General features: G+C 37.4%; 1 protein-coding gene across 2 annotated transcripts in view; it reads right to left on the reverse strand.

Annotated features, from left to right (window-relative positions):
• Positions 1–93: 93 nt before the first annotated feature.
• LOC8280355 (BEACH domain-containing protein B) overlaps positions 94–15102 on the reverse strand; it is a 29983-nt gene continuing 14974 nt past the window's right edge. For both annotated transcript variants that reach the window (XM_015724296.3, XM_015724297.3), the window contains 23 exons: positions 14748–15063; positions 14232–14664; positions 13745–14081; positions 13264–13452; positions 12303–12564; positions 12000–12191; positions 11711–11929; positions 11426–11602; positions 9614–9729; positions 8918–9382; positions 8551–8764; positions 7485–7706; positions 6868–7344; positions 6468–6791; positions 5927–6379; positions 5777–5823; positions 5589–5682; positions 4509–4715; positions 3540–3665; positions 3072–3443; positions 2729–2960; positions 1002–1762; positions 94–675 (listed from right to left, as the gene is read on the reverse strand). In XM_015724296.3, the coding sequence (XP_015579782.2) occupies positions 1062–1762; positions 2729–2960; positions 3072–3443; positions 3540–3665; positions 4509–4715; positions 5589–5682; positions 5777–5823; positions 5927–6379; positions 6468–6791; positions 6868–7344; positions 7485–7706; positions 8551–8764; positions 8918–9382; positions 9614–9729; positions 11426–11602; positions 11711–11929; positions 12000–12191; positions 12303–12564; positions 13264–13452; positions 13745–14081; positions 14232–14664; positions 14748–15063 (6175 nt within the window). In that variant the 3' untranslated portion in view covers positions 94–675; positions 1002–1061. The remainder of the gene's footprint in view (positions 676–1001; positions 1763–2728; positions 2961–3071; positions 3444–3539; positions 3666–4508; positions 4716–5588; positions 5683–5776; positions 5824–5926; positions 6380–6467; positions 6792–6867; positions 7345–7484; positions 7707–8550; positions 8765–8917; positions 9383–9613; positions 9730–11425; positions 11603–11710; positions 11930–11999; positions 12192–12302; positions 12565–13263; positions 13453–13744; positions 14082–14231; positions 14665–14747; positions 15064–15102) is intronic.

Genomic DNA, 15102 nt, shown 5'->3' on the forward strand with positions numbered 1-15102 from the left:
AGTATATCCAAGAACAGGGAATTAATGTCAGCCTCAGCAATCAGCATCGCTGAAGACTACTAGCCTAATAAGAAAGTCTGCTGCAAAGAAGGGTGTTCAAATGGCAGATATTCCATTTATATTCGCATTGAGTTAGATCTTTACTATAGTAATGCTATTCTCCAAAGACATTCACAATTTGCCCTATAAAGTACAAGTCACAGTTTCACATTGCCAGATTGCCAATTATGGAGGCAATTCAGCTATCTATACAAAGTATTTTAGGATCAGCACCTGCTATGCACTAAACAAAGGAGAAAATGAGGTGCTGTTGTTACCGAAACACATTTCTAGTCTATCCTATAAGAAAATAATGTACATGTATGTGCAAACACTATCCTTGCTCACCTCCTCAAAAGATAGAGAGGGGAGAAAAACTAAATTTGTAAGAGCCAATATTGGCTCAACTCCTGCTGTTATAGGAGAGAACCTGTATTGTGCAAATTATTTGAGGTTGGAGTATATTGCAATATGAAGCTGAAGCTTTAATCTGTTTCCTATCTGTTAATGCTGGCCTCCATACCGCTTGAGATTTACTTCATGCCAGAAGCACATGATATAGATATAGCCCAGATAGGACAAATCTGTTTGGTCTATAAACAAAGCACTTGTTACGATCGATCGCGCTCAAATATTCTGCAGGTCAGATAAAAAAAAGGTGAACATCAGGGAAAAAAGAAAAAAACGCATTAAGGCCTTATCGTCAAGCACAGGCAACTACAAATATTTCAAAGAGTTCAAAGGTTGGAAGCAGTCCAGAAGCCATTGGATATTCTACTTATGACAAAAAGAGAAATTTCCAGAAAGAGATTAGTAAAGGCAATTGTCTAAAAAGATCTGCATCCTACTGCACTATTTATCATTTTATAACTTAAGCCAAGCAGATGATCATAAGCTTGTTGAGAATAAAAAGAGTACAAGTTCATTGAAGTACTAGTGTTTGTAATCATAATGTTTCTTACCAGAGATAAACTCGGCAAACAGCACCTGTCAACTGCAGGACTCTGATCAGTCAATATGATCTATCCCGTTACAGCAGCTTTTGATTTCACATTTCTAGGAGCACTAGTTTTTCGAAGTTGAGGATTTTCTATAGAGTACACAAGAAGGCTTCCATCTTTAGTCCCAGCCAAGAAGCACTCCTCTGGGGTTACTGTCAGACATGTGATTATCTTTCCAACTCCATTGTACCTTTTCACAACATCAAGTGTGTTCATGGAGCGTACAACTACCTGTCCTTGGTCACCTGCACAAACCAGAAACTCCCCGCATCCACTAAGTTCAACACAGTTGAGGCGACCATTGGATTCAGAAGTTGCAAGATGTTTCCCATTAATAGAATACAGATGAAGACTGAGATCATCATCAGCATAAAACACTATTCGTCCATGCCGAGAGGCCACAAGCTTGGACAATGCACTGCCAGAAGGATGCCTTAAAGATCTTATGTATCTTCCTTCCCTTAGGGTATGGAAAACACAAGTTCCATCTTTGGAACCACTAATAACTATATCAAGCTCGACACTGACATATAAGCATGTAATTATGTCGTCATGCCCACATAGAATATGAAAAGGAGTTTCAGCAATAACATATTCTTTACGAGGTAGCTCAGTCTGCATGCTTCGAACTCTCTTTTCTGAGCCTCGAACACGGAGAACTTCCCACACCATCACTGTAGTGTCATAGCTTCCGGTTGCAAGGATACTACCATCAGCTGTCACTGCACATAATAGTTTATTTTAAAACAGATGGCATGTACTCTTATGAATAGTTAAAAGGATAAACAATAAGCTATCGAGAACAGAACATTATACGAAGAAACATCATGCGGAAAAATGGCAATTGGATTGAGCAGGAAATAACGCTGCATTGCTCTTTACAGATTTCAGGATAACATATCAGCGCCTATTCTAAATTTCTGAGTATAGGAACAGGCAGCAGTGTAAAATTCTTTTTGATTCAAAAGTTCAGATTCAATCTCCTACTCTACTGTTCCACGCCCTATATTTTTGGGGATATGGGCATTAGGAATACACCCGCATCGAAGAATGGTGCATTCAATTTGTCATACATTTTCTCCCATAATCAGAGGATCATGCCCAGATAATCATGTGCTACTGTGTGAGATGTGTAAAATACAGGTGCACTCAAAAAAGAATGAGTAGTCGCAGCAACAGAGACCGTAACGCACATTATCTCTAAATAGTGAAGTGCATAATCAAAAATCCATAATAATGAAATGCAGAATCATATTTTAATAGAGCACGCCCCAAGGAAAATTGGGTTTTCTCCTGGAAAGAGGGAGACTTTGGCTTCAACCATGCGAAAGGTTTAAGAATATTCTTTTATTTAATACTGTGCAGGGGATGGAAAGGGTACAAATGGAATAGATCCATTGCTATGATAGCAACGAGAATAATATTAAAGTAGACTTGGTCTCTCTACATGTAGCATGCGTGTGCTTAAAGCACTGTACAAGGTATTTTACTTTCCCACAGGGAAATAACAAATGAACAGTATTTTCTCATAGTTAGGTCACATCATCCTTTTTGATAAAAGAAGAAAGCACATTCAACTACAAAAGCAATCGTCAGTACCAACCCTGTACAGAAGAATATTTGAGAACCAAAGAACTCTACTGAACATCTTTTGTTAAAGATTTAAAAACCTCCTATTATGATATTACCTGCCACACAGCTGACCACATCTTTGTGCTGTCGAATGCTCTGCACCATTCTTCCATCATTCAAGGAAATGACTTGGAAGCTGTTTTCCCAATTACCACATGAGACCAAAAAGTTTTCAGTAGGTGTTTGCATTGTTCCAAAGCATTGTGCTCCGAGTTCAATGTTTTCAGCCAAAGGACTACCAATTCTTCGAGCAGAAAGAACATCAGAACCAACTCCAAAAAATGGTTCCTGCAATTGAGAAGTGCTTAATAGAAACATCCTAAAACACTTCAATGAGATCCATGATTTTAAGTACTATGATATACAATATAGCAATCTACATAAAAGACATAAACCAACCTGGACACCAGAGAAGGTAAAATTGCCACCAGATTGCAATTGAGTGGTCAACCACAGCTTCACTGACAAGGTGAGTCCTTGGTTTACTAGGACAATATTCGAGTCCAATATGCCAACAAATAATACCGCTGATGGTGGATGACTTGTGCTAGACATAATGGATGTTAAATTAATGGAATCAGGTGCAAAATGCAAAGGATGAGCAATTGGAATTGGCGGCCCTCTTCTTGGGTGTTTCTTACGGAAGATCTGGATTGGAGTCTGGCCAAAATTTGCAATTTGGTCTTCAATAGCTGATCTCTGCAACTCATCTTCCATCGTATCTAAATCGGCAGCTCCTTCATATGTTAAATAATAGAAGATATTGGCAGCCTGTGCTTCCATAGCAATTTGAAAAGAAATTGATGAGCATGAAACCAAGTTGCGGTATGCAACATCCAGAAAAAGCAAAAAAGAAATTAGCAATACCTCCACTGCCGGTTTTCCCCGCTGCTTATAACCGAATATTAGATCAATCCAGTGGTGCAGATTTGAACTAACATATTCACTTTCCAGGGCCTCTCGATTTTTATTTATAAATAATTCAGGAGAGGCCTACCACCCACAGAAGAAAAGAAAAAGAAAGACCTAAGTTATTCTGTATTGACAGATAAGAGAAACAAAATTTTATGTCTATAAAGTTTCTGATCAGACTAATTACATTGTTTATGCGAAAAATAGGATTAAGTATAAAGAACCTTTTCTTTTTCATGTTGCTGATGAATATGACTTCTCCATTACTTAATTATAACACTTCAAACGTTAATATAAGAAATTTACTCACAGGCTATAATATAAATCTTTTCTATTAAAAAATTCGAGCCATAAGTATTTAATATGGTACAAACATTTGACATCCAGTTTGCACAAGTCATAACCATCAAAAAATGGGATATGTCCAAATGCTTGGGAAACGATTGCTGGTTTTAAATGGGGGTAGAAAGATGCTAAAGTACGTCGAGTGCACTTTCTTGCAGTATTTAAAGCATTTTGATGGAAACCTGATGTCAGCATTTCTAAAGACAAGTGTTGTCCTTGAATCTGTTACAGGGCAGCTATGGAATTGTGCTTTGTAGGCTCTGAGAGGCATTTTTTTACTTCACTAAATTTGGAGGATATCTTGTCCACCAATTTGTAGTCTTCTTCAAATTCCTTGATTTAAAAATTTCTTGTTCTTTCTTCTAGATATAAGAAAAATATGTTCATCTTCACCTAATGCAATATTTGTAAAACTTAAAGAGAATGAAGCCGCCACTGGTCCTCTTCTCCTATCTAGATTGATATTCATGTCCTTTTGGATCAAGAACTGAATTAACTCCAAATTAATTGTGGATCCCGAACCAATGGACTGAATATGCACTAGATGGACTGAAAGGGGAAGCTCGCAGCCTCACATACCTTAGCCCAAGGAGGGAGACAAACATCTCCTATTGGCTCTCCATCTTGTTTGACTCCAAGATGATAAAAGTTTGAGTTAACAAGAAATTCTGGCATGTAAAAGAACTCAGGAATCAATTCCTTGACATCACTTGTATTAGATAGGCAATTTCTGTATGTCCCTTCAATGCTTTGGAAAAGACGATCCGCATGATCAAATTTACCACCCTGATAAAAACAACAGCTTACTGAAGATTTTAGACTAGGAGGCAAGATGACATAAACATGTATAGTCAGAACGAAATTAGAAAACATATGAGCACCAAGAGATCATACTGAACCTAGCATACAGCTAACTGTGCAGGATATCATCTTATAGACTATAACACCCATCTCATACAAGAAACACAGGGATATAAAAAACTCAGACCTTTCTCAATTCAGATTGTGGTGAATGATAATTCTAAATTTCTTGAATGCAACCTTTTTAAAATAACAAAATCAAGTAGGACAAAACCAACTTATAACTGAGAATTTCACATAAAGCAGTAGTTGCAATAATGAACGAAAACTTTAGATTGTGAAAATATTCACGTGCTATCATGGGGTAGACCGACTGGAGCATTATGTGGTCCTAAAGCCTCTATATGGCTGAAGAGTAAATTATTTAAAGCTGTCATTAAGCCAGCAACAATCCATATTAGCAAATATCACATAGCAAAAGAAAGCATGTTCATAAAATAGATCAGTGAAATAAGAAGTCACAGTGTGTGTATGGAGATATAAGAATGAATTATTAGGTAGTCAAGAGAAGCCATCGCTTAGAGAACTCCAATGAATTTAATTATTGCTCCAATGAATTTAATTATTGATGGGTAAATAAAATTACAATGATGAAATATAGCACATCTGAAAGAAAATTAAAACCATATAATAAACTACTATTTAAAATAATTGTCTACTTCTTAATATCATAAAGATTAGCTACTGCTACTATAGATGAAAATGTCGTCCACGCATCACATTTTGTTCTATGGAAACTGACTAAATACCAAATGTACTACATGATTGTATCATTAACGTTGTATCTCAAGTCTGTACCTGCAAATTACGATGAAGTGATGTGAATGGCTCTAATCTAAGAAGATAAAACAGCACAATCCCCATACTTGAGTAATGAGACCCATAGTAGAAACTGCATGAAGAAATACAAGTACAGTTGCACATCAGAATAACAAACTATAGAGTGAAAAGAACGCTGGATTTCTTGATACTGATTAGAATCTTACCTGGGTATATCAGGATCAGAAAAGTTACGGTATCGATCTTCGAACACCTGTACATGTGAAGCAAAGGTTAAAATATGTGTCAAAGACTAGTCAAGATTAACCCACACCCAGATACATTAGCCCTAAGCAAATCAATGACGGTGAACAAACCTCAAACCGTTTCGCATCAAGTGCCCCAACAGGTTTAGTAAGATCACGAAATGTTGATGACTTGTTAAAATCGAGAACCTCAGATGAATAATCAGCTAAGACCCAAGGAAAGATAGGATATTGTGTTAAATCATTATAAGACCTCCCTGCAAGTGTGTTGAGAATCATTAGGTATTCAAAGTTCGTTATATCCCTTCTCCTCCAGCTTTCTCTGGCAATCTCTGCCATCTCCAGGGCTACACGTCTATCGACAAACATAATAGTTCCACTTTTGTCCTTACTACTTCCTTTTGGAAACAGGAATTCATTTCTAGTAGCAACTATTAGAGTCCCAACTTCTTTTGCATCCTTTTGTGACCCAAAATTCAAAAAGACTGGCGAAACTGAATTACCAAAAAAAACTTCTATAGCAGTGTATCTAAGTAGATACCGAGTCCAATGGACTGATTTAATCTACAACAGACAAAAAATAAATAAAATATTATATAAGAGATTGAAAGAAAAAGAAAAAGCAAAACTCAGAATTACTTAGATTTCATACCTTGGCAATGTTCCATCTTCTATGCCGCTTGACATGCTTTAACTGTCTTTGATGTGCATTTTCATTTACTGTCTCTACATTATCAACAGAAACCCCTTTCAGACTACTAAAATCATGTACAGGCCATTTCAGAGACTTGCTTTTCTGTTCAAGTTTGGTGGCATCAGTACTGCCTGCAGCATCAAAGTTTTTGAAAACAGATGATCCTCCAGTACCTTCAACCAGAAACTCCCCAAAAAAGTGCAAGAAATTTTTCATGACTGCCAATTTTCCTGCTAATTTTCTCTTTGGTGTCACAAGTACACATGGAACTGACATAAGAACCTGCAACAACAGTGCACACATTACCAATGCAGCAATCCTGTCTGAAATTATGTTCTTTCAATGAGTCCAAACATACCTCACTAGGTTCTGTCTCCTGTGAGGAGGAAGAAGGGTCTTGGCCGTCCTGTATCACATCCTTCTGATCACTGTTTCCTTTAGCTAGGTCCGAATAATGACTCTCAGAAAGATCCTCAGAAATGGATGCATTTTGGCTGTTAGGTTCAGCATCATTTTCGCTAACTTCTGAACTCCCCTCGTCAGTTATCCTGCGCACTCCTTTCAGCAGAAACCGCTTCATTTGCTCAGGAATATGCCCCACGAAACTAGATTTGCTTTCATTAACAGATGAAGTATCCTCGTAACTTGAGATAGTGGATGGAGGATAACAAAGCTTATCATCAAAATGATAATTCCGTCTTAACTTGGGCCTGCGTCGCCACGCATCCTCTGTCTTGTCAAGTTTCCAATGCATTACTACACAATTTGGAAAAGGATTAGCTGACCAGGGCCCTCTCTCATCAATCAACGTGCGGAACATGTGTATCCATTTTGCCTGTTGAAGAAGAGAGGATCATTACGTGCATGTGAAATAAAAGAAAATTAAAAAAAAAATCCGCATTTCATGGATAACAAAAGCAGTGAACCCATGGTAAGAGTGAAAGAAGTAGTTTATATGATGCAGATAACACATACAGCTACATTTTGCTGATCCACCTCATGAGCGAACTGGAATGTAGCTCTTCTGCTGTCATCTGAAGCAAGGATTGTGTTCAGGCTGCTGTGTATTTCGTCTTCAAATGCTTTCTTATTAGCAGTCTCTACAGAGGTAGTTTCATCCATCCTAGCACGAAGCTCAAGCAACTGCTTGGAGCGATCAGATACTGATGTCTTTAAATATTTTAACTCCTCAGAGACCTGCAGAGAAAAAACTGAACATTGAATAAAATAGTATAAGGGGAAACTGAAAGAGCAAAGCATGCATCAGATGCATGTAATGTAATGTATAGATTAAATTCTGAAGATACTTCACCATCCACCTATCATGATCTATTAAAAGTAGTACTCTTGCACAGGAAATGAGTGTCTGGCAACTGGATGCAGACCGAGGTATTGACAAAACTTGTTTATGTATTTTTATTTTCTCAAGTTGGACTTTGCATGGAAGGAGCACATAACCATTTCTGAGAACAAAGTAAGCTAATGCTTCAATGGCAAAGTAGTTAGTTAAATATTTACTCTAGACAGATCTTATACTATTGTTCAATGTGTAAAATGTCACATCTTCTTTTGAATTTAACTATCTTCAAGTATTATCATATGATGGATATAGGAATGAAACAAGGATGTCATACATGGTTTAAATGGAGAACTATGATGGGCGTTTTATGCAGTCATAAATTTCCTTGTAACTTGAAGAGGAACGCTAGAAGACCAAAATGTTTGCCAGTTGAAGACAATGTCCACAAAAAGAGTCGCAATGGAAAGAAACCTAGTACAAATTAGTTTTATCCAATAGAAGCATTTATTCAGTATGTAATTCTTCGGATGAGACTAAGCATAGTAAGACGTGATGGGAGTGTCTGTAAGGACCTCAAGGTAACAGTTTCTTTCACTTGATCGAACTCCATATAATCGTAAACTACACATCAGCTAAAACGTTTGTAACTATCAAAAATTGAAGAAAACAATTGAAAATTTAATTAAATTGCATTTAACATAATACAAAGCAAGGATGCAAAATTAGTAATTGAAAACACACCGCCATTAGGACCCGATCCTTTTGAATCAGATTATGAATGGAGCCTGTATCCTTTGAGTTAGTCCCCGAATCAGAAGAGTCGTCTCTAGCCACAATGGCAGTAGCAAGCATTGCTTTCCCACAGTTGACTGTTTCTCGAATCAAGTGTGATATAACATGGAAACGAGCACCATCATCTAACATCCCATATTGGGACCTTATAAAAAGCAAAACCCTGAGAAGGATGACGGCTCAAAGTCACAACCTTATGATAAACACTTAACAAAGAGACTCTGTGTCCAAGACTGTAGCAGTCAAGGCCAGATGTATGACATCCAAAATAATGGACAAATACATGAATATGCAGTTAAGGCGAAAGAAATAGTACCAGAGGAAAAACTGCAATCTGCTCTTACTCTGCTCATCATCAGCAGCCAGAAGAGAAGGCAAAAGTGAAATGACCTGTTGGACACACCGTGATGCTCTTTCTAGAGAAGATTTGCAAAGATATACAAATGCAAGTCGAAACACAATCCTTGGGCACCTCTCCCCTCTTAAAAGCATGGCTTTATCAACAGTTTTATTTGGTTTTCCACCCAAGGCATTTCCAATCCCTCCAGATACAACAACTGCAGCCATTTCTGCAGCTGGAATGTTCAATGATTCGACTAGGCCACGTGCTCTTTGGCCAAATGAGGGTCCAACTGTTGATGCCGACTTGGGTAACATCCTGCTCGGCCCCTTACCATTCATCTCACTGATGATAATCCACAAATTGTCATATAGATTCCACCACTTATCATCAATTAGGTCATCTTCAAGTGTGATTGGGTGCTTGCAAGCCCATGGATTTCTAATCATCAAAAAAACAAGAAAAAAATATAATGGAAAATACAAGACAATGTCAGAACAAGTAGCTGATATCAAAAGGTACTTTCTTTAGTCCATTTACAGTAACATGTATGCAGGCATGAAAGGAGCAATGACGATATCATGTCAGATGCATTAAAACAAACACACAGATAGCATGAAGAAAAGTGTCATTTTGGGAAAAAATGACAAATGAAAAACTTAATAGCAGTACCTTAATGTTTGGTTATCAAATTCTCCTTGCAAGATCTCATATAGTGAGAAGTCATAATCCTTTTGAGTTTCAAATTCTATAGAATCAGGAGACATATCCAAGCCATTTGCTGGAAACTGCAAGAAAGAGAGGAGCTAGGTTTACATGCTCTTTCATAGCTACAACCAGAATAGAAAGAAAGAACATGAAAAACCATAACATAAATCGATGAAATAATGCTTTGTGTAATAACAACATAAAACTGTCAACAATATATAAGTAGGTTAAGCAATGCTTCTGATGCACCAATACCAAGTTAGTCTAGGTAGCACCAGAGGTTTTGTGCACTTCGTAATGTAAACAAAGTTCAAGTTCTTTTTCTGACAAAACACAGAAAGTAATGAAGATGCAATGACGGAATCCACACCCACTGACTCTTCCCCGTGTGAAAGCTACTGAATCCTAATGCATTAGCTCACAAAAAAGCTGAACCTCACCTTGCCCCACAACAAATCAAAGAATTTCTGACTTTTTAAAATGAAAGCATTCATCTCATTCAAAAAGCACAACACCAAAGAAGTAATGCATCCAAGCTCTCCATTTTAATGCAATAAAGTCGACAACTCCATTAATGTTGTTTTGGGCTTTTTCAGAATATTTCTTAGAGGGGACGAGTAATAGACTTGAATGGCTTTTATGAGAGGCTTATGGGCAAAAAGAAGGAATTGATAGACTCCTTTTAGGATTAAGCTTCACCAAGCTATGAAGATTAGCAAAGGGTCATGGACAGTGTTACTATATATCCTATCTGCATAAGAGAATTAGGTGAAGGAAAGAAACTTTGATAGGAATTAAGGTTTCTGGGTGTTTAAATGTTAATACTTTGTTGGAACTCCCTCATCTATGATTTTAGTTTCCTTGGTCAAGTCTTATTGAGAACTCATCCTCCTCATATAAATCATTTACTAGCATCAATCAATAGGGGAGAACACTTTTCTCTATCACTCAAAGCCTCCTTAGAATAGTATCAAATTGCAATCCCTCTTTTCATTGATGTGAATGGCCAGTCTGGATGCCTATTCCCCTTATCTTTTTTCAGAAGTAAGACTGAAGGTGGAGCACTTCCCTGAACTTTTGAAGGAACACTAGGACAGCTCTCAAGGGATTCGCTTCTTTTATTTGTCTATGAACGGACGATTTTATTAAAAGAACTAACGGAATAAGATAATTTTTTAAGGATGTAAAAGAAAATCTCTATGTTGTTGGCTGAAAACTCCAAGTAAGATGAAAACGAGTTGATTATCCATGTTTGAACAGGTATGATGTCAATTAGAAATACCAAAGTTGATTTTCCTTTATGAGATGAGAATCTGTTGGCCAACAATCTATGAACAACCTCTTCATGTCTGACAGGATAACTGAAAGGATGTTGGAGCTAAGTTCAGGGAGAAGTGTGTTTGGCTTCAATTACGAAAATTTAAAGAGAAATTGACTGATTGATAAACTATTCTTAACTAGGTGGAGGCTTACTCATATCAGGAGGTATATTCCCCAATCTAATGATGTATTTTTTACATCTTTGCTTTCTATTAGGCTAAAAGATATCCACTTATCAAGCAGCGAGTTTTGCAGCACAATATGGAATACGAATGAAGGCATAATTCGTGCAATAATATGCTATTAGACAACTAATAGTAATGAGTATTTGGGAAATAAATCCTCCCATCTAATAACCTTAGGACAAGTGGCTTATGGTGGCCCCTGAATTAAAATATTAATACTAATCTTCCTTGTTTGCATCACCTAGATAAGAATGATAAATGACAAGCATACCAGAACTTTATGGTCAACATCAGAGACAAGCATCTCATCAATCATCCGTAGAAGAAATAGAGCATTATCACGACATGGTTGCCCAGAAAAAATATTTTCATCATAAGAAAAATCAACCAGCCTTTGAACCAGGTCCTCAAAAATATCACGAAGAAAGTATCGGTATGGTATGCCACCCTGTGACAAACAAGGGGAAAGAAGAACCATCTTTAGATTAGTGATTGAACTAATAACATGCACAAGTTTTATACCAGATGTATGGTGGTTGTCAGAATTGCAACATACATGCTCACAGTGCAGGAGGAGGAAATTCACTGTTTCATCCAACCGTTGCCAGCCACCTTTTACAGAAAATATATAATGACAAAGAACAACACAAAATAAACTCCTAACCAAGTTCTGCTCAAGCAACTCATTTTCATTGTAGTTCCGAGACTCAATTTTGTATTCTTTCAACACGTCAAGCTTTAAAGAAGCTGTTAACCAGGCATGCCATCCGTACTCCTACGACCAGTACACATCTAATTAGAAAATAATTCAGCAAAAAAACAACTCAAATATTCCACTGTCATACCATTAGAGCTTCAATATTCGAAGAACTTGAATCAAGTAAATCGAGCAAATCTCTAATTATTTTTGTTCTTGCAGATACATCCTCACAGGTAGACAAGAATCTGAAAATGAGAACCAAGATCTGAGGAAGAAAGAAATGAGAGCTATTTCCTTTATTTTTTGGCTTTTCAACCTGGCTGTTTTTCTGTAGAACCTACATGGACCAATGTCAAAAAAGAAAAATCAGATATAACTCATGAGCAAAGCAGATCCTTAGTCCCTACAATCAGTAAACAAAGCAAACCTATCCGTAAATTGTTAGCACCTGTTTGGGACTAGCACCACCAAGAAGAACATCAAACAAGCTAGCACATAAATTATCTGTCAGCGGAAATGTGAACAGCCTGTCAGAGATAACTGAAAAGATAGGCTGCATCCTTGAGCTGTTCTTCTTCTGGTTTTCTGAAAGAGATCTTGATCTTCCAACAGAAAGACTGAAAAATCTTGGCCCCTTCTTTTCAGATGGTAAGCCAACCAAGAGCCTTCCTAGGAACTGCAAGCTGAGCAATCTGATGGTCTCATGTTCCCTATTGAAAACAAGTAGGAAGTTGCAAGTAAAATCCATGCATCACTGGTCTCAATTTCTAGATTATTCCAGATTGGACATAAGAAATAGATACATATAGCACATTTTTAAAGGATAAAGAACTTTAAAATGGCCCTCAAACATCAAGATAGCTCCAGTAAGTGTAATGCCCTAAGCCTCCAAATCCCACTAGCATGTACAGTTCAAGGTTTACGTATTTCCAATTTTTAATCAAAACTGGGCCTTTGCCATAAACTCAGATCAGGCTATAGATACTCTGCTAACTTGACAAACATCCCTGACTTGAAATATCATTCTGCCTGGTATCCATTTTAATGTCAGTGTCAGTTAAATTAATCATGCAATTACATTTCCAATTTTTAAGCAAAACTGGAACTTAGCCATAAATTTCAGATCTGGCTATAATTACTCTGCTAGCTTGACAAGCATCACTGAGTAGATATACCATTATGCCTGGTCTCCATTTTAATGTCAATATCAGTTCAATTAACCATCCCCAAAATAGTAATCCTTTAGTCCAATTTTAATCCAAGTACACCAACCATAATAAGTTAGCAGCTATTCTCACCCTTCATTGTCTTCACCCCTAAGGATCACTAAATAATTGAAATAATATTGAATTCTATAGTGCAACAGAAGCAGGTTGCATCTTTGTGCAATGTTTTAAAGTAAGGCATACCTCTGAAGCAGATTGACAAAAATGTGGCAACCACCAATCATATTTACTTGTTCAAGGAAAGCAATAAGAAGTGGTTTTTGAGAAAGAGCACGGATGACCATATGCAGGACATCCTCAATGCAGGTCATATCTTGGCTTGTTTCAAAAAAGGCTATTAGAGCCTTTATATCTGCTGCTGCAATACTCTGCCTGCGTATCCCCAACTTTAATATTAGAACTAGCAAAGTACAAGATACATAATGATCAACTACACCAGGGGCAAATAAGAATAACACATAAAGATCCAAGATGTGCAGACCAGATATGCAGCATCCTGCTAAATTTTAGGCTGAGGGACTTAATGGATGGGAAGGGCTTTTTGTAGCCCAACCATTAGAGAGAACCAAAACGAATACATGCTTGTGTAATTATGTGCATGCTTTCCAGAAAAAAGATTGAATTACAGGTCCTGCAAATGACAAGCTGCCCATAAGGACTATACCTGAGGCACATTTCACCAAGGCTCAATAAAAGAAGACGAACTTTGTGTATTTCTTCTTTATGAGGTCTCTCTCCAATAACTTGCTTGGTAATGGGATGAAGAAGAGGCTTGCTTCCAATAGCAAATCGAGATTTTGAATTGTCCCAATAAAATTGGCGAATTATATCAATAACACGTGGAAGCCCACACAAGCTTGAGAGCAACCTTGGATCATTGTCAAATTGCTGTACCAGAAACATGTACAGTTCACGCTGCACCTTATATGCAGTGTAGACCCAGATGAAAGGATTAAGAAAAATGCTAGATATAGCATCCTTCACAAGAAGCTCCGCTAAACCTGAAGCAGAAGCAGTGAGCAAAAACAAAAGCAAAGAACATTAATGCTCAAGCCATGTACACTATGAGTATGGCATCTAAATTCAAAACACATGGACATAACACTTTATGAGTAAATCCAATTGAAAAGGCCTTTGGAGTGGAAGCATACCACAATTTGCAGCCACATTAAACAAATGTTTCAAGGCCGAAAGTGTTTCCAGATTAAGTTGCTGCGGTGGAACTGATTGCAGCAAGAAACCCAGTATTGAAAAACCAGATAGAAGATGCATTTGCTGTTGATTTGCTAAGTTGTCATCCAATACAGAAGCTATAAGCTCAATAACCTCAGCTGTCAATCGCTCTCTTGTGATGGGAGTAAGTAATGCATGTTCAAAAGATCCACTTTCTTCACTTTCATATCTATCAGACTGTGCAATGAGAGGGAAAAAAACAGACACACCTCCAACACAGTAAATGATTTGTTGCAGCAAGCGTCGTGAACATAGCTGCGTACCAACCATTACATGCGCCTCAATTGTCTGCTTATCCAAAGTGTGATCTGAAACTGGAGAAACATTAAACAATTTCCTGCCATCACTTGCCTGAAAAAGTAAACAACTGTTTGAGTATGGCTAATAACAGAGCCAGCTTAAAAGGGAGAATATTCCATGAAGATAGGAAAGACCTGTGCATTTAGTCCAAAGATAATTTTGGATGCCAGACCATCTTTAGCATCAAGAATTCCACTAGGCAACGGACTATCATAAAATGGTGCAGATTCATTGTCAAGGAATGAGTACATGTAGCTTGGTCCTAAGGAATATATGCCATGGACTTGCTCAGATGAAATAGCATCAGAAAATACATAAACGGGACCAATCTGACCATGAAAAGAAAATATATCTTGGACGGAGTCTAGAGAACCATCTTCTTCATTCTGAGGCAAAGTGATTTTTGAGCCAATTCTACAATTCGTCAATAATTCATTAACTTTTGCATATCTGTACCACAAAAGATCGCTAGTCAGGCAGGGCAAGATC

Source organism: Ricinus communis, chromosome 2, assembly GCF_019578655.1.
Source record: "Ricinus communis isolate WT05 ecotype wild-type chromosome 2, ASM1957865v1, whole genome shotgun sequence".
In the NCBI taxonomy this organism is placed as follows: domain Eukaryota; kingdom Viridiplantae; phylum Streptophyta; class Magnoliopsida; order Malpighiales; family Euphorbiaceae; genus Ricinus; species Ricinus communis.